This window comes from Rhododendron vialii, chromosome 1a (genome assembly GCF_030253575.1).
Source record: "Rhododendron vialii isolate Sample 1 chromosome 1a, ASM3025357v1".
Classification (NCBI taxonomy): Eukaryota; Viridiplantae; Streptophyta; class Magnoliopsida; order Ericales; family Ericaceae; genus Rhododendron; species Rhododendron vialii.
In genome coordinates, this window is record NC_080557.1 from 41,870,359 (window position 1) to 41,895,531 (window position 25,173).

The window sequence follows — 25,173 nt, forward strand, 5'->3', positions numbered from 1 at the left end:
GTCATTCGGGTTCGTGTCACAAATCACTCAACTCGAACCCGACCTATTTAGAATTCGTGTTTCTCGAGTCGTGTCATTTTTGTGTTTCGTGTCAGAAATGTTCAACTCTAATCCGTTAACTTCGTGTCTGGTTCGTGTCGTATTATAGTGTCTGTTGCCCAACTCTATATAGAATTACATATATACCATACATTATGTATATATGTTCGTGTTAATGGGTGACACAGATTAGTAACCGTGTTGGTCGTGTCAATTTTGTGTCTCGCGTGTTCAACCCGAACCCGACCCATTTAGAATTCGTGTTATCGAGTCGTGTCATTTTCGTGTTTCGTGTCAAAAATGTTAAACCATAATCCGTTAACCCGCTAACTTTGTGTCCAATTTATATCGTGTTATCGTGTTCGTTGCCTAGCTCTAAGCCTCTAACTGACAATATACTCCCAAGCAAGACAACAGTCCAAGCAGCGGAAAATTCCTCCCAAGCCGCAGTCTTATCTCTTCTTCCACGGGTTTTTTTTTATTTTATTTGAACGGGTCTTCCCTTAGTGTGTGAGAGAGAAATCGTGTGTGTATCTTTAGAGAGGGAGGAAGACCGAGAGAGAGAGAGAGCATCATCAAAAAGTTATGGTCCACCAGCCCGCTATTAATGCTCTTCCCCGAAATACCCAACCCCTCTCTCCCTCCTGTCTGCACAACTGCTACAACTTGCAATCACTAAACCAAACCTGAAGAGATAAATAGCCCAACCCTCTCTCTCTCTCTCTCTCTCCGTGCTTTCTTCTCTCAGCAAACACAACCTTAGTTCTCTCCGTGCTCTCTTCTCTCAGCAAACACTACTTCAGTTCAGCCTTGAATTCATAGACTACGAGGTGGGTTTGTTTTGTTTAGTGCTAATTTTCAGATGTAGTATCTGCTGGGGAGAAATTTGGGATACATATAAAGCTGTCTTTTTTTTTTTTCTTTTCTCTTGTTGTAGAACACATTGTCCTGTCCTCCTCGCCCCCCCCCCCCCCCCCCCCCCCATCTTTCTAGACGTAGATCTGCTTTTCTTGGGTGCTTTTTTGAAGTTGTGTTCAGCTGGAGGACTAAAATTTGTGATGATCTGGTAGGAATAGAGGCCTGCGAAAGGAACCGAAGTGGGTTGTTCTTTCTTCATGACTTGGAGTCAACTAATGGGGATTTGCCTGAGTGCTAGAATCAAAGCCGAGAGCCCCTGTCACACAGGTATTTTTCTTGAGAAATTTTGAACTGTTGCTGTGTCCTTTTGAATTGTTGGGCTTTTTACTAAAACTGATTTGCATGCCTAAAAGTTTTGATGAGCTTTTCAGTATTTTCCAATTCTGAGTTTGGAATTGTTGAGTTGGGTTCTGGTATTGCCATTTTATTTTTAGTTTTACTATTTTTCAAATGACTATTGATTTGTAGGAGAATTCGGTAAAAAAATTTGGATGCAAGGGTTATTTGTAACCGTTGTATCCGAACTTGTTTTAAACGATCCCATTTTCTCAAACCCCTACTCAAGAACACCAAAATTTAGGTACAACGGCTATTTGCAGCGCTACTCTTACATGGTGCAAGACATACACATACATGAGACCCATCCACGTGAGAGCGTTACAAATAACCGATGTGCCCAAAATTTTCTCATGAAGGAGCTCCATCTTCGTCCCTTTTCCATGAATAATCAAGTCGCTGCGATTTTTTTTTTTGGAAATAGAGCATGTGCCAGATGATCTTGACTCAGTTTTTTCGTATCTATTCCCTATGTACGCCAAGGTTCACATTGTGAGAGCTGACATTTGGAAATATTTTGCGTTGGCCTTCCCAGGGGTGAATTCAAAACCTGTTAGCACAGATGGCACTGATCTAAGTGGCTCTGTCAGTAAAGGGTCATCAGTTTCTGTGCCTTTGACTCCTCGGAGTGAGGGTGAAATCTTGCAGTCTGCTAATTTGAAGAGCTTTACCTTTTCTGATCTGAAAATGGCCACAAGGAACTTCCGTCCGGATAGCGTACTTGGAGAAGGTGGATTTGGTTCAGTTTTCAAGGGTTGGATCGACGAGGGCTCTTATACAGCCGCAAAGCCTGGGACTGGTGTTGTTGTTGCTGTGAAAAGGCTTAACCAAGATGGTTTCCAAGGTCACAGAGAATGGCTGGTGAGTGGTTCATTCTTTTTGCTGGATAGTGGAGCATCTCATGTGGTTTATGCCAAAGGCCCAAAATGGCAATGCGAAAGTCAAATTTTGGCATGCTACAACACCAAATGCTGTAATTTGGCCTTCTTGCTTCAATTTTAAATGCCATTTCTTCTTTGTACTTCACAAAATGGAAAACTATTTGTGGGTTCCATCAGATTGATTGAGACCTTTGCCGAATTTGGCAACCAAATTTGATACTGATTTTCCATAGATTGGATTTGGCAAGAGATTGGCTGACATGGAAGATGATTTCTTGAAAGCTCTTGCCAAATTTGGCCTTTGCTTGTGTTTTTAGCACACAACTGGAGATGCTCAATAGATTGAGCATCCACACCCATGAATCTCATTTTGCCATTGCCATTCTCATTTTTGGACAATGAATAGTGTCTTTTTGCCAAAAAAAAAAAATGGCAAAGTTGTTGCACCCATGCTTTGTTATTTCTTTCCATCTCTCAATCTAAAAAATGGCAATTTTGCCATATATGACAAAAGAATTGGCATTGGCTCCATGCCTTGCTTTGGGCACATTTTTGGTCTTTGCATTACAAGGGCAACTTGCAATTTTTTGTTAACGATTGAGCATTTATTTCATCACCTACTCAAAGAAAATTCCTCAGGCCCTTTCTCTTCATTTGTTTTTTCGGTTGAGGATTGAAGATGTCCGAAATAAATTGGTAACAAAGCACATTACTCTGATTTGATTTGTAATTTTTTGCTGATTACTGGTCCTACAGGCAGAAGTGAATTATCTGGGGCAGTTTTATCACCCGCATCTCGTGAAACTCGTTGGGTATTGCTTGGAGGATGAACACAGGCTTCTCGTGTATGAATTCATGCCTAGGGGCAGCTTAGAGAATCATTTATTCAGGAGTGAGTTCTTTTTACCCATCCTTAAGACTTAAAACCCCAAATTTATCCTATATGGAAACTTTGTAATGAGAGATCAAATTGTTGTGTAACAGGAGGTTCTTACTTCCAACCTCTTTCTTGGAACCTTCGTCTAAAAGTTGCTCTCGGTGCTGCAAAGGGACTTGCTTTTCTTCACAGTGCTGAAACAAAAGTCATTTATCGGGATTTCAAAACTTCCAATATATTGCTTGATTCCGTATGTTCTACAAAACACAAAAATTGTTACTACTCGTATTTCCAATCCTAGAAAGTTAAATTCAGTCTCGTGTTGTTCTGATAACCATTTTATGATATATTCTTAGAACTACAATGCGAAGCTTTCTGATTTTGGCTTGGCTAAGGATGGGCCGACAGGCGACAAGAGCCATGTCTCCACCAGGGTCATGGGGACCTACGGATATGCAGCTCCAGAGTATCTAGCCACCGGTATGACTCAATGCATGTGGACTTTTTCCCATTTGCATGTCCTTATATGTTCTTTTCGACTCATGTTTCTCTTTCTTCTGACCCACCTGGCTTACCCTTTGTAATTTTTTCAAGTTCCGGTCCTAAAGGGACACTGGTTTGGACCATTGTATCTATTTTATGCTTGTATGTGGTTGTGGAATTATAATGGAAGGTCCACCGTCCACCAGCTCCCAAACTTGTGTCCACTTGCACAAATGTCCAACAGAGAGATAAGAGACAAAGTCAATACTCTAAAATAACGGATTAATGGTGCTTCTCTTTTTGACTTGTTTTGCTCTCTTTGTTAGTTTTGGTTGGGGACTGAACTTGACAAGTAGTGTTACTTTTTGCAAAAGAGTGATGCTATACAAACTAACAAAATTTGACCAATTTTACTCACATGAGGGGGTGTCATCAACACACTCAATTATGACCCGTTCAAACATCAATAAGTAAAAAGGGTTTGCAAAGTTGTAGCGTTTTTGTTTTAATTCAGGGTGTTTGGACCAGCTTATGCCCGCCTTAAAATGGTAGTGCTTAACTGATGTATTTCTTTAATTAGCTTCTATTAAAACACCATTTTTAACCTTCTATATCATACAGTCATCGTTTCTTGTTGTCCATGTAGTAATTCTACGTTTGCCTATTCTAGGTCATTTGACTGCCAAGAGTGATGTTTATAGCTTTGGAGTAGTTCTACTTGAAATGCTATCAGGCCGACGAGCAGTGGACAAGAATAGGCCATCCGGACAACATGGTCTGGTGGAATGGGCCAAACCCTATTTGGGCAACAAACGTAAAATCTTTCGCGTCCTCGACACCCGTCTCGAAGGCCAGTACTCTTTGGATACTGCCTATAAGGCAGCCAGCCTTGCAGTGCGAAGTTTGTCCATGGACCCGAAGTTCAGGCCCAACATGGATGAAGTGGTGGAGGAATTGGAACAGCTTCAGGATTCGAAAGAAACACAAAGTAGTGCTCGACGAACAAGCAGTGGGCCAAAGCCTCGCAGACGAAGAGCCGGTGATGGAAAAGCCGAAGCTGCTTATCCCAGACCATCTGCTTCCCCACTCTTCACTAAATGAATCACAGGAAAGTTTTGCAGCGGAGCTGCTCTTCTTTTAATGATAATGCAGGTTGTTAGGCGGCGATCTAAGGGCTTGGTGTTGTTTAACCCGTATCTGTTCAGTGACTGTACAGGTGTTTTCGGCTAATTTTGGTCGATATCAAAACTTGTGTCGACTCTCGGTCCATAGGAAATGTTGTTACAGCAAAATATGTGTAAGCCTGATTAGCGATGCAAGTGGTTTTGCATGATTGAAGTCACTGAAGTGATTTGAGTTTGTCTGGCTTCTTTTACGCTTGTATTTCCCTTCTTTGTAAGTATGTTGTTTTAAAGCGTCACAACTGAAGATCATATGCTATCGCGTGTTTGCGTAAAATTTTTGGAGGCAGATTTTTTTATTTTATTTTAGCTTTTCCTTCGTAGCTTTTTATGATATGTCGTAGGTGCTTGTGGAATAATTTATGATTCTAAGGGGGGCTTTTAGAAGTTGATTTGTCAGCAAACAATACTTCTGATGATGCTTGATTCATAATCTCAAGATAGTAGCTAACATGATTTTCTAACTTTATTTGGAGAGCTATCTCCAAGAGAAGAAATTGGTCCTTAATTTGGACTAGAGGGTACGGTCCAAAAAATTTGAATCGCCCATTGTTACAATGAATGATTCGATTTTGCTTTGAGACTGTAATTGGTAAAAGTTGATTAAGTATTACTGGTAAAAGTCTCTGAACAAATTCAAATAATTGATTATACCAACGTACGGACGAGATTCGAATGAATTGTCCCCTCCGATCAAAAACTTGGATGGGGAATCTTACGATAAGTCTTTGACCAAATTCTAAATACTGATTATATTAAGATATGATCCAGATTAGGACGATCCCTCTGGTCCAAAACTCAGACCAGAGAGAATCCGAATCCCTGGGGAAGACTACAATCTGTGTGTGTGAGAGAGAGACAGCGGCGGGGGAATAAAGAAAGCTTTGACTAGAAAAGGTCGGCTTTTTGCTCACCAAACAGCTCCATTAATTCTGAGTTACTACACTACTACTGCTTCCACGTGCTACATGGATCACAAGCAAAGCCCATAAGCTTACGAATATCCTGGCCCACCTTCAAAGACTTTAGGGGAGCCCATATCATTCTGGGACCCATCATAGAGGAACTGTCTCTGTCTATTAACCTAACAAGATAAACCCCATCACCTTCTGCTTATTAGTGATGCGCCATTGATTTGCCTCTTCATTTAGAGGTTTCCCACTTTGTTGAAAAATGAAAATGTTCACGCGGTGAGCCAGCGAAGCCATGATTTAGCAGGGTGCGAATTCGGCAGAAAGTGACAAGGCTGATGGGTTTATAGAGGGAAAAAATAATACCATATGAAGAAAAACATAGAGCGGATAATGATGCGAAGAAACAAATCGTTTCAACTAGATTTACAATCGAATTCCCTCCCCCCCAATGATTCACATACAGTCTCATGGCATCAGAGGTGTTTTAATTGGTACGTCATATTGTGGAAAATGAGTTCGAACCTCAAGAGGCGAACCAGTAGTTCGTCATTTTATATCTCTCTGGATTTAAGCCCAATAAGCAACTAAAAAAATTCAATCCCCAGAAATTATATCTTGCTTTCACAAGAATTCAATAAACATTGTAGAAAAAAGAATATCACAAGATGTTGCTTCTTCCTTCTGACACCAATATCAGCTGAGATGAGATTCACCGGGAGGCTGATCTCTATCGAGGCTGCATTCAAGAGCCAACATAAAAAGACATATCTAACCATACAAATTGCTTGTAAAAAACCCGTTGTTGGGTTCAGCAACCCATCCAAGCAACTATACAAGCTCAGAAAATGAGATTATATCAGCAAGACGAAAATACATCTTAAAATCCTGGCTAAAATAGCGAACACCTTCTCCACCACATCATACTACAAATAGCACTTGTATTCTACTAGTTCGTATAAAATGAAAACAGCATGGATACCACATGAATTTACATCCGTATGCCTTCTGTTAACTACATTGAAGATTGACAGCATAATGGAGAGGAGAAAATTTGCCTCCAATTTTCAGAGCATTGGCAAATAGATGCAACCCATTGAAAGAGCAGCTCTTATCTGCCATTGCCAGGGAAAGAAATGCGTACCATTTTATTTTATATTTTTGATAAGTAATCAAATACACTAAAGTCCAATCAAAGAATACAAACTCAACGGAGCATACCCCAGTAATACTAACGTGGACCAGAACAGCCAAAAACTCCAACACTAGTCCCATATTCTGCACCAATTGAACTTCCAAATAGATTTCTTGGTTTCTTCCTTCTTGCCTATAGTTTCTTTGCCTTGTGTTTCTTTGGCATGTTGGGGAGCGGAATCATTTTCTGATGATGTCTCCCTAATTATCTTTCCTAGCATCTCAACCACCTCACTCATTTTAGGCCGGGATTTGGCATTTTTTGCGAGGCACTTGTTTGCCAGAGCTGCAAGATTTTTAGCTGACTTGATACAATATTGACCACCTAGTCTGGGGTCTACTATAAGGTGAAATTTTCTTGAATCTGACACATAAGGTCTCACCCAATCCAAGAGCTTCTGCTCATTGCAAGGCATGTTTTTTTCTACTGCTCTCCTTCCAGTGATTAGCTCGTAGAGAACCACACCGAAGCTCCAAACGTCACTTCTAGCACTCAACCTGCCAGTTTGAATGTATTCAGGAGCTGCATAACGCGTTGGACGAACAACCTGACAAGAAAAAGGTCAGAAAATTAGACAAGCAAAGGATTTCATTTAAACAAGATGCAGAGACTTGAAAAACCCGTAAAACAATCACAACCCATCATTTGACCAGTTCTATTTTGGCTGTCTTGATTTGCAAATAACTCTTTAGTAGGGCGCTGGTGATTTCCACCATAAAGAAATGACTAACATGTTTAAAACTGAAAGACCTAGAAACTTACTGATGATGTTGAAATATGACTTAGTCCAGCAGCTGGACCCTGCCTAGCCTGTCCAAAGTCTGAGAGCTTTGCATTGAAGTTTTCATCCAGGAGAATGTCTGAAGTTTTAAGATCTAGAAATATTATCTGCACAAAAAATGAGATCAAAATGACACCAGAAAACTAACAATTGAGAAAGCTAACCCAGTTGTAGATTATCGCTATATAGGCTAAGCCCACACTCCACAACAACCTAAAGCCAACAAAAGGACAAAGCCAACAAAAGGACATAATGCATGTGTTAGCTAGTTTTATCACAAATCCATAATCGAGAGGGTCTGTACTCTGTCATTATTGTTTCAACGTTGAACTCCTTGCATGGAAAAAATTAATGAAAATAAATCCCTGTCCAGCAGCATCCTATGACAAGACACAAGAGATAGATCACAATAACCAAATACAAACCGATAATTTTTCTTTAGCCAATACATCACAAGAAGTCTTCAATATGATTTGTCTTCAATTAAAACAATAAGAATGGTCAGAATGTTGTATACACATAACACCAAAAGGTGGGCTGGTGGCTTAAAGGCCATCTTCTTGAAGGGTATTTGAGATTTCATCATAAATTGAACTTCAAACTAACAACCACGATATAAGTTTATTGTAGAATCCGTTCAAACTTCTTGGTCATGCGTGCAGCCATGGAAATATAAACACTCTTTTTGTTATATTGATGGTACGGAAAGACATATGATACAAACCTCATACTATCATTGTCCCTTTCAGCATGTTGCCTTTGCAATTGGAAGTACCTATTATGCTTTTTCTTGGATTGGCAAACTACAGGTGGCAATGGTAGTTCTGAATTTGAACCTCACACAGTTATTTCCTGCCTAAATGGTTTAAAATTGGTAACAGAATACAGATTCTTCCAGAAAAAGAATTTCCTCGGAAAAGATAAGGACAAATAGGATTTTATTTTTGTGCTCCATCAAAAGCATAGGCCCTCACCAGGCTTAAAGAAACTTTAATAGACAAACTGACCGTTTACAAGAACTCTGATGAGCAGGAAATTTCAAGTTCTACATGTGCCCTAGGTTAGGATAAAGTCAAGACTTGCTAGTTGATGTCAGCGACAACATTCAATATTGCATCCCATTCGCATTTTCAATTAACTCGTCCTATCATATATTCATATATCTAGTCACTGTAGTCATACTGATGACAAATTTAAAGTAGGAGTCTACAAAGGAAGAGAATGAAACATGCTTAAAATTAACTCGTCCTATGATACATCTGGTCACTCCAAATGGATTGAGAAACCATGCTTAAAAATTGAAAAATCAAACTAAAATGACACATAATTCTACAAGGGAAGAGAATGAAACACCTGAAAATCCATCTCTTCATGCAGGTGAGCCAAACCACGGGCTGCATCTTGAGCAATTCTTAGTCTTGCCATCCATGACAAAGGAGACACTTCTCGAATAAATAAATGATCCTCCAAGCTTTTGTTGTGCATAAACTCATACACCAAAAGACGACGTATCCCTGTTTCATCATCTTCTGCACAATACCCCACTAACTTGACAAGATTTGGGTGCTTGACTACACCCAAAATGTTCACTTCATTAATCCACTCCTTATGCCCCTGAATACTAGAATGCAAAGTAACAGAACCCATCAGATGACCTTGTAATAAGAATTTTGAAACAGGAAAAGATTGAGGCTCAAACATGTAATAGAAACTATGCTAATTCACTTCATCATTCTCCTAGACAAAAATCCCTTGACCCCAGCGGCCCCATCCTTCAAATCTACTAGCCAGGTGCCAGCGAATCTTTTTTAAACCACCTCATTACCTCAATCATGGACATCGGAAGGGGAACATCTTTTGAAAAATATAGGTTAATGTTGACTATTCAATATCAATTTCATAGGAAGGATTGGAATAAAAGATATAGGAGCCTGCAGCCCGGACGCAAAAATACCAGTTTGCCTAGGAAGTGCAGAAACCAATTGGAACAAGCTCAAAAACTCAGGTAGCAATTGGAGCCCTAAAGTATCTGAATGTCTAGTTCGTGCACAATATTAGAAACCATAGCAAAAGATGACCAATAATGCGGACATAAGAAATTATAGCAAAAGATACAGTGAATGTTATGTAATCAAGTTGCATACAAAAACAGGCACAATGGGGCAAATTAATTTCCATGGAATCTATGTTTAAAGCAAATTTAACACTTCTGAATTAAAGTTCCACTTATTGAATTTACAGGCCCCTTGGCTTGCAAAAAATCTTCTTTTCTTTTCTATCCTATCTCACCATTTCTTCCCTCTAAATTCATCTAGACAAGTAATAAGTTTCTCCTTTGTTTTCAATCTAGTAGTGAAGGCCAACCCTATGTTTAACACTACAAACCAAACCAAATGTAATGACAGCCACGAAGTAGAGAATAAACAAACCAACAAGCAACGGAAACAAGGACACAAAGATATATGTGGTTCCATTCAAGCATAAAGTAAGAACGTACTCCATGGGCGAAGAGCGAGAGAGGATTCACTATGTACGAGGAGAGATTACAAAGAGCCGGCTTAGGCTATACCTGTAACTCTCAACGAAGCACCAAACGATACAAATCTCTGGTGGAACCCGAAAGGGAGACACAAACCCTAGTGAAACCCAAAGAGACAACTCAAAACCCTAATATCAACCCCCAAAAACCAAATGTCCCTATTAATAGGAAAGCAATAAAAATAAATCTACACTGACTAGAATAGAATTCTAGTCACATAACCCTAAACCAACTCGAATAAAGAATTCTAGTCACTTTCCAACACCAAACAAGCCTCAAGTCCAAATCAATTGGGGTTTACACGTAGGGCTAAAAGTTGAGCCAAACTGAGCTTTGTAGTGTTCGATCTAGGCTCGTTCAAAACAAGTCTAGCTCAAATCGAGCCCAAACATTTGAGCTGGCTTGTTTAGTATCGAGGCGTTTGAGCTCGGTTCGTTTACTAAACGAGCCTCTATAAATGAGCCAAACCACTACAAAAACGAGCTGAGTTACACCCAACTTGAGCTCAGCTCGTTTACTAACGAGCCGAGTCTAGTTGAGCCACAACGAGCCAAGATTCAAGCTGCTTGGCGAACAACTTAGTTCATTTGCAGGCCTAGCTAAATGAATCCGTTTATTTTTTTTCAATTGAGCTCTACGGAGGGTATCCTGTTCCATGATACCCAAAAAACCTGTAACACTACACTTGTAGTAAATGTTTAGCACACAATCAGTTCTGATACCTGTTCATATAAACATTATTCATATACCCACGTATACATGTTTAACAGGGAGCAAAAGCCATGCCTGAAATTACAACTTACAACTAACTTGAGCTCAGCGTGTTTAATAAACGAGCTCAAAACACAAGCTCGGGCTCAACTCGTTTATTAACAAGCCGAGCTTGAGCTGCTTGCGAGCAGCTCTATTCATTTCGTTTGCAGCCCAACCTACATGAAATGATTTTTTCCATTGAGCTCTACTGAGGGCATCGTGCTCTATGATACTCAGAAAACCTGTAACACTACACTTGCAGTGAATGTTTAGCACAATAAGTTCAGATACCTGTTCGTATACACATACATACATGCTTAATGGAACAGGGAACAAAAGCCTTGCCTGGAATCCGTTGAGATCGAGCTGTTTAACAGCGACATCCATATTCAAACCCGACCAATTACCATCATCAAAATCGGAAACCCTGACAACGCCTCTGTAAACGCACCCAAACTCTCCCTCCCCGATCATCATGCCCCTGCTGAACCCTCCCGTGGCCGCTTCCAACTCCCCGAACGTGAACACCCGCAGGTCGTTGGCCCTGCGCTGGCTCGAGCTCGACGCCACGCTCAGGGACCGGGAAACCCACAACACCTTGGACGCGGCGTTCGGCCTCGGAACGGCGCCGTCCTCGTCGACAGTGGCGATTTGCAAGCAGTCCATGGGGGCGAGCGATTTTTTCGCAGAGAGAGAGAGAGAGAGAGGGCGTTGAGATTCTAACCGGATTGTGGAAAAAGAATTGCTTTTCGTTTATGTTTGCAAGAATAGAAAGCGGCTTGTATTTATAGGAGATTAAAAAATCTGGTCTTGGGGACTCAGGAAAAGGGCGCAATTTTGATCGGTTCTTGGTGCATTTTGAGGGTGTTCCAACTCAACTCAACAGTAAAAGGAAGTTTTAGAAAAACAAAGTTTTTCAAGCATAATGTGTTTACGTAAATATTTTTTCTATCACCAATATGAATTTTATTTGATAGATCTCATCGAGATCTTTAAAACGGTGCAAAAAAATTAAAAAAATATTTTTTATTTTCATTATATTTGAACTTAAAAAACCTTCTTTTTACTGTAAAATTGGAACGGCACCTTTATCATGTTGGAGGGAGGTGTCCAATTTTGGTCGCCCTCTCTTACTGGTGAGACCGCATAAGTGATTATTCTCTAACTAGAATTTAAATTACACTCCATTAATGGCGAGGCCGGATAAGTGATTATTCATCCCTCTCCGGAGTAGCCCAGCGTTCTTTCCGGTCACATATTGGTGTAGGATATGTGTTAAAAGGATTAAAAGTATAAGGACAATTAATAAGCTTTTTTAAGAATCACATATATAATCTTTTGTAAAAAAATTCTCTGCGCTCTTAATTCTTTCCCTTCATTAATGCTTTTAATCCTCGACCTCCTGAAATTTTAGTATACTACTATAAAATGTCTTCAAAATGCTTCCGCTGTTGCTAACAATGCACTTTTGACATGTTTTGTTCAACGGCCATGAATGTACATGTGATGTAACTCAATTAATTTTCTTCCTGACATTAGGACTGAAATTATTTTCCTTGCAGATTGACTCCAAGAATTGAAGCCTGCTCAATTATGTGAGGAACAAACCCACCAACCAACTGAACGTGAAGCCGTAGACTTACACGCCATTGCATTCACCTATTGGAGATCCGTGAGTAATAATATGGAGAACCGAATACAGTGAATAACTTCTCCCGGTATATTTTATTATTATTTTCCAAAACTTGGAGTTTTTGTACGGGGAGTACTATAACGAAAGTAATGGTCAAATCTAGCGACTCAACCTTGTTGGATTTGTGAGTTTTTAATAACACGGAACCGCGGGGAAAAGGAAAAAAATACAAGTCATCCAAAAAATAGTACTACTAACGTGTAATCCTAAGGAGACCGATCAAATTTATATCGACGAGGTACCGACGGAGACGCGGGGCCCATTCCAAGTCCCGTACGGATGATCCGAGTCGTTTAATAATTTGTTTAAAAGAAATCGAGTGGGCCATAGAGAAAAATCAATTCAATCCGATATGTGTGTATGCTTGATCGAATCTTCAATCTTTTCATTCAGATTTTAAGATCTTAAAACTGAAAGGAAAAAATAGAAGATTCAATCGAGTACCTACACATATTGAATTGATACGATTTTTAACGGATCCACTCATTCATTTTTAAAAAAAAATTATTGAACGAATCAGATCGTACCTGTGAGACCTGGAGTGGATCCCGCATCCCCGTCGGTATGAATAATAACCCAGTCAAGTGCATACCGGATAGAGATCGAGCTAGCTGCTTTCTAGAATTGTACGTGGGCACAACTTGGGAAAGGACTAGTTCAGACCTTTTCTTTTTTTATCAGGACTAGTTCGGACCTTAGAATACTCGGAGTACTACTTTTGGTAGAATAATTTGGAGGGCTGCTTTTCCCCCCCCCCCCTGACACCCCACCCCCCCCGGCCCCACACCCCATTTCCCATATTACCCCCTCCCCTCCCCCCATTTTACTTCTCCTGCCCCTCCCTCCTCCCATTTACTTTTTTTTTTCTTTTTCCCTCTTTATTTTCTTTTTGTTTCTTTTCGGCTGGATTTTTTTTTTTCGTTTTTTTTCTCTTTATTTCCTTTTATTCCTTCCACTTTGAATCTTTTTTTTTTTCAATTATTTTCTTTATTTGTTTCTTTTCCCATTTACCTCCCTTCTTTTTTTTTTTTGGTTAACTCAAATTCTATTTTCAATTAAGATTACAATTAGTGTTCGGGAACTAATTACGAAATGTATTTTGCAAACGACATACTAATCCAAAATACAAATGTTATATTTAGGATTACTTTTTTTTAACTATAGTACAATTTAATAAATTTGTTAACTATTATTTAGCATAAATCCTCTTAACTGATTCAGTAGTATGTTGCTTCAAATCACGTCTCTACTCCATAGGATTGCAAATGGCTGGTTTCTATTTTTTTTATAACTAAAACGGAAACGTTTTAGGGGCTTCGTAGGGGCTACTGTGCCAATGAGGGCAGTTGAGCCCCCCGGGTCCCACCTATTTTTTCATTTATTTTTTTATTTAATTACTTATACCTTATTTATTTAATTTCTATAAATACACCATTTGTATATTTAAAAATATAATTCAAGAATTAAGTGTTTTAATTTTCAATTCAGTTAAATCAGAGCAAAGATCGTTTTTATTATTATTTTATTTTAAATGGTCATAATGAATTTTTTGGTTTAAGGCCTTTCAACAAATACCCTAAGACTCATTATTTAGTTTCAAAACTCTCTTAGGGTGTCCATTGAAAGGCCTTGGAGCCAAAAATTTACTAGATCCATTTAGGATGAAATGATCAGAAAAATAACAACTTTGCACCGGTTCAAACGGATTGAAAATTGAAACACTTATTTTAGTAACTATATTTTTTAATCTATAAAGGTCAAAAAAATAAAAATAAAACAGTCGGATAAACATGATCAATTAAAACACTTTTTTTTTCTCTCAATTACTTTACAAAGCCTAAAATTAGACTTGAACCTATTATTAAAGAGAGAAAAAAATTCAAACTGGAAAGAACGAAAAGGAAATAAAATGAAAAAAAAAAAGAAACTGAAAATAAAATGAAAAAAAAAAACGAAACTGAAACTGAAAAAAAAAAGAAAAAAAAAAAACCGAACGGTAAAGAAAAAAAGAAAGAAAGAAAGAAAAGAGAGAGAGAGAGAGAGAGAGAGAGAGAAGAGAGGGGGGTAGAATGGGAAAAGGGAGGTGGGGCCGGGGGGGGGTGTGTCAGGGGGGGGGGGAATAGCAATTTTCAATAATTTGTTGAAATTTTCGAAGAAGCGGCAAAATTCGAAATAGTACTAGCGTTAAAAGGGAATATACTTCTGGAGTGTTTCGCTAAAGAGAAACACGCTCTTTTTTCTTTTGTTTTTTAGAAAATGAGAAACACGCTCTTTACGCTCTTTAATAATGCAGTTTTTTTTTGGTTAAAAGGGAATACATTGCATTAACTCGAAAATTCGAAATAGCGTACATCGGCACATATAAGTCTAGGACTCTGGGGTATGACACCCCTTGGGCATCTACTCTTAATTGAATAGAAACAACATTAGGCACAAGTTCTAAAAAATATGAAATCCAGCATCTATTTGGAGATCCAAATTTGCCAATTTGATCCGTGCAACCATCACCTTTCCGATAGCTATGCATCACCTCCAACATGGATGAACGAAGTGGTGGAGGAATTGGAACATGCTTCGGGATTCAGAAGAAACAGAAAGTGAATGCTCGAAGATCAAGCGGTGGGCCAAAGCCTCGCAGACGAAGCGCAGGTGATGGAAAAGCCGAAGCTGCTTTATCCCAGACCATCTGCTTCCCCACTCTTCACTTAAATGAATCACAGGAAAGCTTTTACAGAGAAGCTGCTCTTTTTTGTATCGTTCAATGATAATGCAGGTTGTTAGGCGGCGATCTAAGGGCCTTGTGTTTTTTAACCCGTATCTGTTTGTAGGTTGGGGTTCCGCGTGAGGTGTGCTTTTCGTGTAGATCTACGAGAGCTGGAGAGGTGCGATTGGCTGATGATTAGAAGAAGAAAGAGAGAAATGATCCAGTGGGGTGAAGGAAGGAGCACGAGGACCGAAGAGACAAGGGCAGTAGGTCCCTCGTCTTTCCGCAGTAGGCGTGACCTCGCGTGCTTCCGGCGTGGCACATCTCGCGTGGATCCCCACGTCGCGTGACTTTCTCCCATGTGTCCTCCTGGGATTGCCCGGTCAACAAGTCTTATCCAAGGTCAATGGGTCAACCGGTTAACCTTTTTTCCCTCAAATCTTTGCCACATGTTGGTCTGTGGTAGGCCGGTCAAAAAGTCTTCTCAGGTCAACGGTAGACGATTTGACTGCACCTACACTGTTCAGTTGACTATACAGGTGTTTTGGCTAATTTTGGTCGATATCAAAACTTTTGTCTACTCTCAATTCATAGAAAATGTTCTTACGATAAGTCTTTAAAAAATTTCGAACCATTGATTATATTAATATATGATCCAGATTAAGATTGTTCCTCCGATCCAAAACTTGGACAATCTGACTCTGAGGAGAAGACTACAATCTCTGTGTGTGTGAGAGAGAGAGAGAGAGAGAGAGAGAGAGAGAGAGAGAGAGAGAGAGAGAGAGAGAGGTGGGGAATAAAGAAATCTTTCACTAGAAAGGGTTGGCTTTTCGAATGGATGTGCTCATGAGTTAGTAAAGATAGGCCTGAAGTTGAGGCAGAGAGAGATAATCCACGAGAAAGCCCCTTTAGAGATCTTGGAGCATTTGCGGGAACGACATTGATGGCATTGGCAGATTAAGATCTGTTGCTAATGGGCTTAGGCCTTCCTTTTGTAACCAACAAAAAAAGAAGAAAAGGTTGGCTTTCTGAGGTACTACTGCTTCCACATGCCCACATGGATCACAAGCAAAGCCCATTAGCTTACGAATATCCTGGCCCACCTTCGAAGTTCGAAGACTTTAGGGAAGCCCATATCATTCTGGGACCCATCGTACAGGAACTGTCTCTATCTATTAACCTAACAAGATAAACCCCATCACCTTCTGCTTATTAGTGATGCATTGCCATTGATTTGCCTCTTCATTTAGAGGTTCCCACTTTGTTGAAAAATGATAATGTTCATGCGGTGAGCCAGCGAAGCCATGATTTAGCAGGGTGCGAATCCGGCAGAAAGTGACAAGGCTAGCGGGTTTATAGAGGGGGGGGGGGGGGGGGGGGGGAAATATGAATGAAAATAGAGAGAAGATAGAGCAGATAATGATGCGGAGAAACAAATCGTTTCGACTTGATTTACAATCATTTTTTTTGGTTTTCATGATTCAGATATAGTCTCATGGCATCAGAGGTGTTTTAATTGGTAATTTGGTATTGTATTTGTCATATGGTAGAAAATGGGTCCGAACCTCAAGAGGCTAACCAGTAGGTCATCATTTTATTTCTCTCTGGATTTAAGCCCAATAAGCAACTAAAAAAATTAAATCCCCAGAAATTATATCTTGCTTTCACAAGAATTCAATAACCATTGTAGAAAAAAGAATATCACCTAACACCACCTCCACCGCATCATACTACAAATAGCACTTGCATTCTAGTTCGTGTAAGAAACAACAGGTGAGCAAAATGAATATAACGAAAATGATAATGTTGAGGTGAATGTGTGGTAAGATTAGAAATAAAACGGTTCGTAAGATGGTAGGTTTAGCACATATAGAGGAGAAGTTGAAGAAAAATAGACTAAGGTGGTTTGGGTTGGCCATGTCTGTCGTAGACCTAGAGATACAGTAGTTAAGAGAGCGAATAAGATAGTTTTGGGTAGCAACGCTACGGGGAGAGGAAAACCTAAATTGACATTAGATGTCATTGCGCGCAAAGATATGAGTCTAATGGGTTTGAGTGAATAAGTGACCCAGAGCTCAATGGAAGAAAAAAAGATTTATGTAGCCGACCCCATTTGATTGGGACACAAAGGTCGGTTTGATTTGGTTATTCTAGTTCGTGTAAAATGAAAACAGCATGGATACCACAAGAATTTACATGTGTACACCTTCTATTAACTACATTGAAGATTGACAGCATAATGGAGAGGAGAAAATTTGCCTCCAATTTTCAGAGCAACGGCAAAAAGATGCAACCCATTGGAAGAGCAGCTCTTATCTTGCCATTGCCAGGGTAAGAAAGGCATACCATGTTTTTTTTTTCCCGATAAGTAATCAAATACAATATAGTCCAATCAAAGAATACAAACTCAACAAGGCATACTCCAATAGGAAAAGTCTTCAATACACAATCATTTAAGATGTGTACCATATACACTTATTGTGTGATTCATATTGTGCTACCTTATAAAAAATTACTTACAGGACCGGTCATTCATAACATTTTATTTCGTATCGTAACTTTTATACTAAAAGTTCGTATCTTTTCATCAATATGATTCGTAACTTTTTAGCAATAGATTCATAATATTTTGGCGTGTTTCAATGAGGGTGCATATGATACCCACCCAAATAAAGGGCGTGTATTGTAGCACTTCCCATCCCAGTAATACAAAACGCGGCCCAGAACAGCCAAAAACTCCAACACTAGTCCCATATTCTGCACCAAAACAACAGCAGACATATACAAGAAGCAAAGCCAAACCACTCCAAGAGACGATATAATCATCTAAGTTCCAACTGGCCGCTAAAGACTTATTTCATGGGGATGGTTTCACACCCCCTCCTGGAGCACAAAAAATCCCGAATGGAATTTACTATCTGAGTGTCCAGTTTTTCCAATTGAACTTCCGAACAGATTTCTCAGTTTCTTCCTTCTTGCCTTGAGTTTCTTTAGCATGTTGGGGAGCAGAATCATTTTCCGATAATGTCTCACTAATTATCTTTCCTAGCATCTCAACCAACTCACTCATTTTAGGCCGGGATTTGGCATTTTTTGCGAGGCACTTGTTTGCCAGAGAAGCAAGTTTTTGAGCTGATTTGATGCAATATTGACCTTCTAGTCTGGGGTCTACTATAAGGTGAAATTTTCTTGAATCTGACACATAGGGTCTCACCCAATCCAAGAGCTTCTGCTCATTGCGAGGCATGTTTTTTTCTACTGCTCTCCTTCCTGTGATTAGCTCGTAGAGAACCACACCGAAGCTCCAAACGTCACTTTTAGCAGTCAACCTGCCAGTTTGAATGTATTCAGGAGCTGCATAACCTGCTGTACCAACAACCTGACAAGAAAAAGGTGAGAAAATTAGACAAGCAAAGGATTTCATTTAAAGAAGATGCAGGGACTTGAAAACCCCGCAAAACAATCACAACCCATCATTTGACCAGTTCTATTTTGGCTGTCTTGATTTGCAAATAACTCTTAAGTCAGGTGCTGGTGATTTCCACCATAAAGAAGTGACTATACATGTTTAAAACTGAAAGAACTAGAAACTTACCGATGATGCTGAAATATAACTTAGTCCAGCAGCTGGACCCTGCCTAGCCAGTCCAAAGTCTGAGAGCTTTGCACTGAAGTTCTCATCCAGGAGAATGTTGGAAGTTTTAAGATCTCGAAATATTAGCTGCACAAAAAATGAAGATCAAAATAACACCAGAAAACTACCAATTGAGAAAGCTAACCGAGTTGTAGATTATCGCTACATAGGCTAAGTCCACACTCCACAACAACCTAAAGCCAACAAAAGGACATAATGCATGTGTTAGCTAGTATTATCACAAATCCATAATTGAGAGGGTCTGTACTCTGTCATTATTGTTTCAACGTTGAACTCCTTGAATGGAAAAAATTAATGAAAATAAATCCCTGTCCAGCAGCATCCTATGGCAAGACACAAGAGATAGATCACGATAACCAAATACAAACCGATAATTTTTCCTTGGCCAATACATCACAAGAAGTCTTCAATTAAATCAATAAGAATGGTCAGAATGGAGTGCAATTTTGTTCACCCTCCTTAAAAGAGGGTGAACATTACCCTCCTTGTTATTGGTTGAAATGGTGTAGGTCCCACCCATGAAATACATTTTTTGGTAAGCATGACATCACTTTGTGGTGGGATCCACACTATTTCAACCAATAAGGAGGATAATGTCCACCCTCTTAAGTAGAGAGTGAACAAAACTCAACTCGGTCAGAATGTTGTATGCACATAACACCAAAAGGTGGGCTGGTGGCTTTAAGGCTGTCTTCTTGAAGGGTATTTGAGATTTCATCATAAATTGAACTTCTAACTAACCACCACAAGATAGGTTTATTGTAGAATCTGTTCAAACTTCTTGGTCATGCGTGCAGCCATGGAAATATAAACCCTCTTTTTGTTATATTGTTGGTACAGAAAGACATATGATACAAACCTCATACTATCATTGTCCCTTTCAGCATGTTGCCTTTGCAATTGGAAGTACCTATGATGCTTTTTCTTGGGTTGGCAAACTACAGGTGGCAATGGTAGTTCTGAATTTGAACATCACACAGTTATTTGATGCCTAAATGGTTTAAAATTGGGAACAGAATACAGATTCTTCCAGAAAAAGAATTTCCTTGGAAAAGATAGGACAAATAGGATTTTATTTTTGTGCTCCCTCAAAAGCATAGGTCCTCACCAGGCTTAAAGAAACTTCAATAGACAAACTGACCGTTTACAAGAACTCTGATGAGCAGGAAATTTCAAGTTCTACATGTGCCCTAGGTTAGGATAAAGTCAAGACTTGCTAGTTGATGTCAGCGACAACATTTAATATTGCATCCCATTCGCATTTTCAATTAACTCGTCCTATGATACATCTAGTCAATGTAGTCATAATGATGACAAATTTAAAGTAGGAGTCTCAATAGTCACAGGAAAACTTCAAATGGATTGAGAAACCATGCTTAAAATTCGAAAAATCAAACTAAAATGACTTATAATTCTACAAGGGAAGAGAATGAAACACCTGAAAATCCATCTCTTCATGCAGGTAAGCCAAACCACGAGCTGCATCTTGAGCAATTCTTAGTCTTGCCATCCATGACAGAGGAGACACTTCTCGAATAAATAAATGATCCTCCAAGCTTTTGTTGTACATAAGCTCATACACCAGAAGACGTTGTATCCCTCTTTCATCATCTTCTGCACAATATCCCACTAACTTTACAAGATTTGGGTGCTTGACTACACCCAAAAAGTTCACTTCATTAATCCACTCCTTATGCCCCTGAATACTAGAATGCAAAATAACAGAACCCGTCAGATGACCTTGTAATAAGAATTTTGAAACAGGAGAAGATTGAGGCTCAAACATGTTAAAAAAAAAAAACTATGCTAATTCACTTCATCATTCTCCTAGACAAAAGTCCTATGACCCCACCAGCCACATCCTTCATATCTACTGTCCTGGCTAGTGACAGGTGAGAGCAAGTCTTTTTTAAACCACCTCAGTCATGGACATCGGAAGGGGCACATCTTTTGAAAATATAGGTTAATGTTGACTATTCAATATCAATTTCATAGGAGGAATTGGAATAAAAGATATAGAAGCCTGAAGCCCGGACGCAAAAATACCAGTTTGCCTGGGAAGTGCAGAAACCAATTGGAACAAGCTCAAAAACTCAGGCAGCAATTAGAGTCCTACAGTAACTGAAATTATTCAAAACATTTGGGTTAAACTGTAATTTTTCCATTGAAAAAAAATTTAAACAATTTGTGAAATTATTCATATACAATGGTTCATAATTTTTTTTATATATATGTACATATATTTATTTTTTATTTATTTATACACATGGCGTGTCCCCGCCGTGTCCGTATCCCCATTTTTTTAGAATTGCCGTATCCCATGTCTGTGTCTGTATTCATATCTGTGTCCATGCTACATGGTCCTACAGTAACTGAATGTCTACTTCGTGCACAATATTAGAAACCATACCAATAATGTGGACATAAGAAATTATAGCAAAAGACACGGTGAATGTTATGTAATCAAGTTGCATATAAAAACTGGCACAATGGGGCAAATTAATTTCAACGGAATCTATGTTTAAAGTAAATTTAACACTTCTGAATTAAAGTTCCACTTATTGAATTTACAAGCCCCTTGGCTTGCATGAAAGGAAGAGAAAGGAAAAGATTATGTTTCTCACCAAATGTCACCCAAATAATGAGATTTTGAGAGAAATAAAAATGACCCACTAAAAAATCATATCTTCTTTACTTTTCTATCCTATCTCGCCATTTCTTGCCTCTAAATCCATCAAGACAAGTAATAAGTTTCTCCTTTGTTTTCAATCTAGTAGTGAAGGCTAACCCTATGTTTAACACAACAAACCGAACCAAATGTAATGACAGACACGAAGTAGGGAATAAACAAATCTACAAGCAATAAAAACAAGGACACAAAGATATACGTGGTTACACTCAAACACAAAGTAAAAACGTACGCTACGGGCGAAGAGCGAAAGAGGATTCACTATGAATGAGGAGAAATTACAAAGAGCCGACTATACCCATAACTCTCAACGAAGCACCAAACGATACAAATCTCTAGTGGAACCCGAAAGGGAGACACAAACCCTAGTGGAACCCAAAGAGATAACTCAAAACCCTAATATCATGCCCCAATAACCAAAGGTCCCTATTAATAGGAAAGCAGGAAAAATAAATCTAAACTGATTAGAATAGAATTCTAGTCACATAAGCCTAAACAGACTCGAATAAAGAATTCGAGTCACTTTCCAACACCAAACAAGCCTTAAGACCAAATCAATTGGGGTTGACATGTAGGGCTGAAAACAAGTCGAGCCAAACCGAGCTTTGAAGTGTTCGAGCTACGCTCATTCAAAACAAGTCTAGCTCAAATCGAGCCCAAACATTTGAGCTGGCTTGTTTAGTATCGAGGTGTTTGAGCTCAGTTCGTTTACCAAACAAGCCTCTATAAACGAGCCAAACCGCTGCAAAAATGAGCTGAGTTACAACTAACTCGAGCTCAGCTCGTTTACAAATGAGCTGAGTCTAGTTGAGCCCTTACGAGCCGAGACTCAAGCTGCTTGGGGAACAACTTAGTTCGTTTGCAGGCTTAGCTAAATGAATCCGTTTTTTCCATTCAACTCTACGGAGGGTATCATGTTCCATGATACCAAAAAAACCTGTAACACTACACTTGTAGTAAATGTTTAGCACACTATCAGTTCGGATACCTGTTCATATAAACAATATTCATATACATGTTTAATGGAACAGGGAACAGGGAACAGGGAACAAAAGCAATGCCTGAAGTTACACCTAACTTGAGCTCAGTGTGTTTAATAAACGAGCTCAAAACATGAGCTTGGGCTCAACTCGTTTACTAAGGAGCCAAGCCTATAACGAGCCGAGCCTTGTGCTACTTGCGAGCAGCTCTATTCATTTGCAGCCCTAGCTACATGAAATGATTTTTTCCATTGAGCTCTGCTGAGAGCATCGTGTTCCATGATACTCAGAAAACCTATAACACAACACTTCTAGTGATTGTTTAGCACAATAAGTTCAGATACCTGTTCGTATACGCATATACACATGCTTAATGGAACAGGGAACAAAAGCCTTGCCTGGAATCCGTTGCGATTGAGCTGTTTAACAGCGACATCCATATTCGAACCCGAACAATTACCATCATCAACATCGGAAAACCTAACAACGCCTCTGTAAACGCACCCAAACCCTCCCTCTCCGATCATCATGCCCCTGCTGAACCCTCTCGTGGCCGCTTTCAACTCCCCGAACGTGAACACCCGCAGGTTGTTGGCCCTGGGCTGGGTGAAAAACTCGAGCGAGTCGGTGAAGTCTCTCGCCGACTCGGACCGCCTCGAGCTCGACGCCACGCTCAGGGACCGTGTAACCCACGATACCTTGGACGCGGCGGACGGCCTCGGAACAGCGCCGTCCCCGTCGTATTCCTCGTCGACGGTGGTGATTTTGAAGCAGTCCATGGGGCGGAAGTGGGCGGAAGCCCAGCGATTTTTTCGTAGAGAGGAAGAGAGAGAGAGAGAGAGGAGTTGAATTTAGGAGAGAGATATTGAAGAGAGAGAGAGAGAGAGAGAGAGAGAGAGGGCGTTGAGATTCTAACCGGATTGTGGGAAAAGAATTACGGAGTACTTTTTATATATTTGCAGGAATATAAAAAGCAACTTGAATTTATGTATAGGTTTAAAAAATCTGGTCATGGGGAGAAGGGAGCAGAGCAGGTTTTGATTTGAACTAATGATCGGTTCTTGGTGCATTTATCACGTTGGAGGGTGGAGTACAATTTTGTTTTTTTTTTATTTATCAGGAGTACAATTTTGTTCACTCTCAATTATTGGCGAGGCCACATGAGTGATTATTCGGTACTCTCTTGAGTACAATTGAAATTAAACTCCATTTTAGCAAGGCCGGATAAATAATTATTCATTACTCTCTCAAGTGGAATTGAAATTACTCCATCCGTCCGGATTTAATAGTCTTTTTTTTGGAATTTGTGTCATTTTTCAATCGATTATATTTTTCAATTTATAATGTTTTATGTGATTTTGAAAATATTGTATTATAGAATTAATCGAGATCTATCAAACAAGATCCATATTCGATATGAAATTCATTACGGATTCAAAGATATAACTCGTTTTTCAGCCGGTTAAAATAAAATTAGGAATAATTAAATTCGGACGGAGACAGTACATTCCATTATTAGCGAAGCCGGATGAGTGATTATTCATCACTCTCCGGAGTAGCCCTAGTTTTCTTCCCATCTCTCTAGTTTTCTTCCCATCACATATTGGTGTAGGATCGGTGTTGAAAATACAAGGACCATTAATAAGCTCCTTTTAGCTCTTAATTCTCTCCTAGTATATTGTTGCTTGGCATAGATTTACGTAAGTTTTTTTTTTAAACGGCCATGAATATATATATATATTTTTTTTTTTTTGGCCACAACGATAACAGGTGATATTATTAAAATTCCAAACAAAACATCAAACGGAAGACTCGTCCCTAGAAAGAGGACCAAGCAACCACAACGGAGGGGATTCAGTCCAACGACTATATCCCAAACCACAAAAACCTTCACCAGCTAAATATATGAGCAACATTATTAACGGTCCTACGAACAAAGGAAAAACTGCAACAATGGAAATTATTACTCAAAACCTGAACATCATGAGTAACGACTTCCATCTCTTGACTAACTGTAGCTTGACCATTGAGCATATTCACGAGCAATTGAGCATCACTCTCCACAATAACAGACCCCAAACCGAGTTGAAATCCCAACAAAATACCATGTCAAATTGCCAAGGCTTCTGCAACCAATGAACTCGCGTACCACTGAAAAAATCCCATAGAAGCAGCAACAAAACAGCCTCGAAAATCCCTGATCACAACCCCAAAACCCCCTCTCATCAACCCTTTCTTCCAGGACCCATCCACATTAATCTTAAAAGTACCGGCAGGAGGCCTTTGCCACGAATTGCCAAGCCTATGAATTTATGTGTCAGTTTATGCGTAACTCAACTAATTTTCTTTCTGACACTATGACTAGTGAATTCATAAGGAATTATTTTTTTTGCAGCTTGACTTTAAGAATCAAACCTTGCTCAATTATGTAAAGAACAAACCCACCAACTAACTGAACTGAACATGAAGCCGTAGATTTACACGCCATTGCATTCACCTATTCGAGATCCGTGAGTAATATGGACAACCGAATACAGTGAATAACTTCTCCTGGTATA

At 39.4% G+C, this 25,173-nt stretch overlaps 3 protein-coding genes and 1 long non-coding RNA gene across 6 annotated transcripts; 2 read left to right on the forward strand and 2 right to left on the reverse strand.

Moving 5' to 3' along the window:
- Window positions 1-555: 555 nt before the first annotated feature.
- Window positions 556-4,992, forward strand: LOC131333194 (probable serine/threonine-protein kinase PBL10). 3 transcript variants are annotated; one of them, XM_058367586.1, is made up of 7 exons: window positions 556-877; window positions 1,116-1,224; window positions 1,829-2,154; window positions 2,931-3,066; window positions 3,159-3,301; window positions 3,408-3,531; window positions 4,205-4,992. In XM_058367586.1, the coding sequence occupies exons 2-7, from the start codon at window positions 1,155-1,157 to the stop codon at window positions 4,633-4,635; spliced, it is 1,230 nt and encodes a 409-aa protein (XP_058223569.1). In that variant the 5' UTR covers window positions 556-877; window positions 1,116-1,154; the 3' UTR covers window positions 4,636-4,992. The 3 variants fall into 3 exon arrangements, with proteins under 3 accessions (XP_058223569.1, XP_058223578.1, XP_058223585.1); XM_058367595.1 differs by having other exon boundaries at window positions 556-873; window positions 1,110-1,224; XM_058367602.1 differs by having other exon boundaries at window positions 556-873; window positions 1,118-1,224.
- Window positions 4,993-6,458: 1,466 nt separating this feature from the next.
- On the reverse strand, window positions 6,459-11,683 carry LOC131318644 (serine/threonine-protein kinase PCRK2-like). The gene is made up of 4 exons (XM_058348561.1): window positions 11,240-11,683; window positions 8,956-9,216; window positions 7,584-7,709; window positions 6,459-7,368 (listed from the first exon to the last, which is right to left on the reverse strand). Exons 1-4 carry the CDS (start codon window positions 11,558-11,560, stop codon window positions 6,892-6,894), a joined length of 1,185 nt encoding a protein of 394 aa, XP_058204544.1. The 5' UTR covers window positions 11,561-11,683; the 3' UTR covers window positions 6,459-6,891.
- A 6,190-nt stretch (window positions 11,684-17,873) lies between these two features.
- LOC131318638 (serine/threonine-protein kinase PCRK2-like) lies at window positions 17,874-23,491 on the reverse strand. The gene is made up of 4 exons (XM_058348549.1): window positions 23,014-23,491; window positions 20,385-20,645; window positions 18,887-19,012; window positions 17,874-18,670 (listed from the first exon to the last, which is right to left on the reverse strand). The coding sequence occupies exons 1-4, from the start codon at window positions 23,392-23,394 to the stop codon at window positions 18,206-18,208; spliced, it is 1,233 nt and encodes a 410-aa protein (XP_058204532.1). The 5' UTR covers window positions 23,395-23,491; the 3' UTR covers window positions 17,874-18,205.
- LOC131318652 (uncharacterized) lies at window positions 20,642-22,225 on the forward strand. Its single transcript, XR_009197765.1, has 2 exons — window positions 20,642-20,994; window positions 21,044-22,225. It is a non-coding gene; the product is annotated as an uncharacterized LOC131318652 (long non-coding RNA).
- Window positions 23,492-25,173: the final 1,682 nt, after the last annotated feature.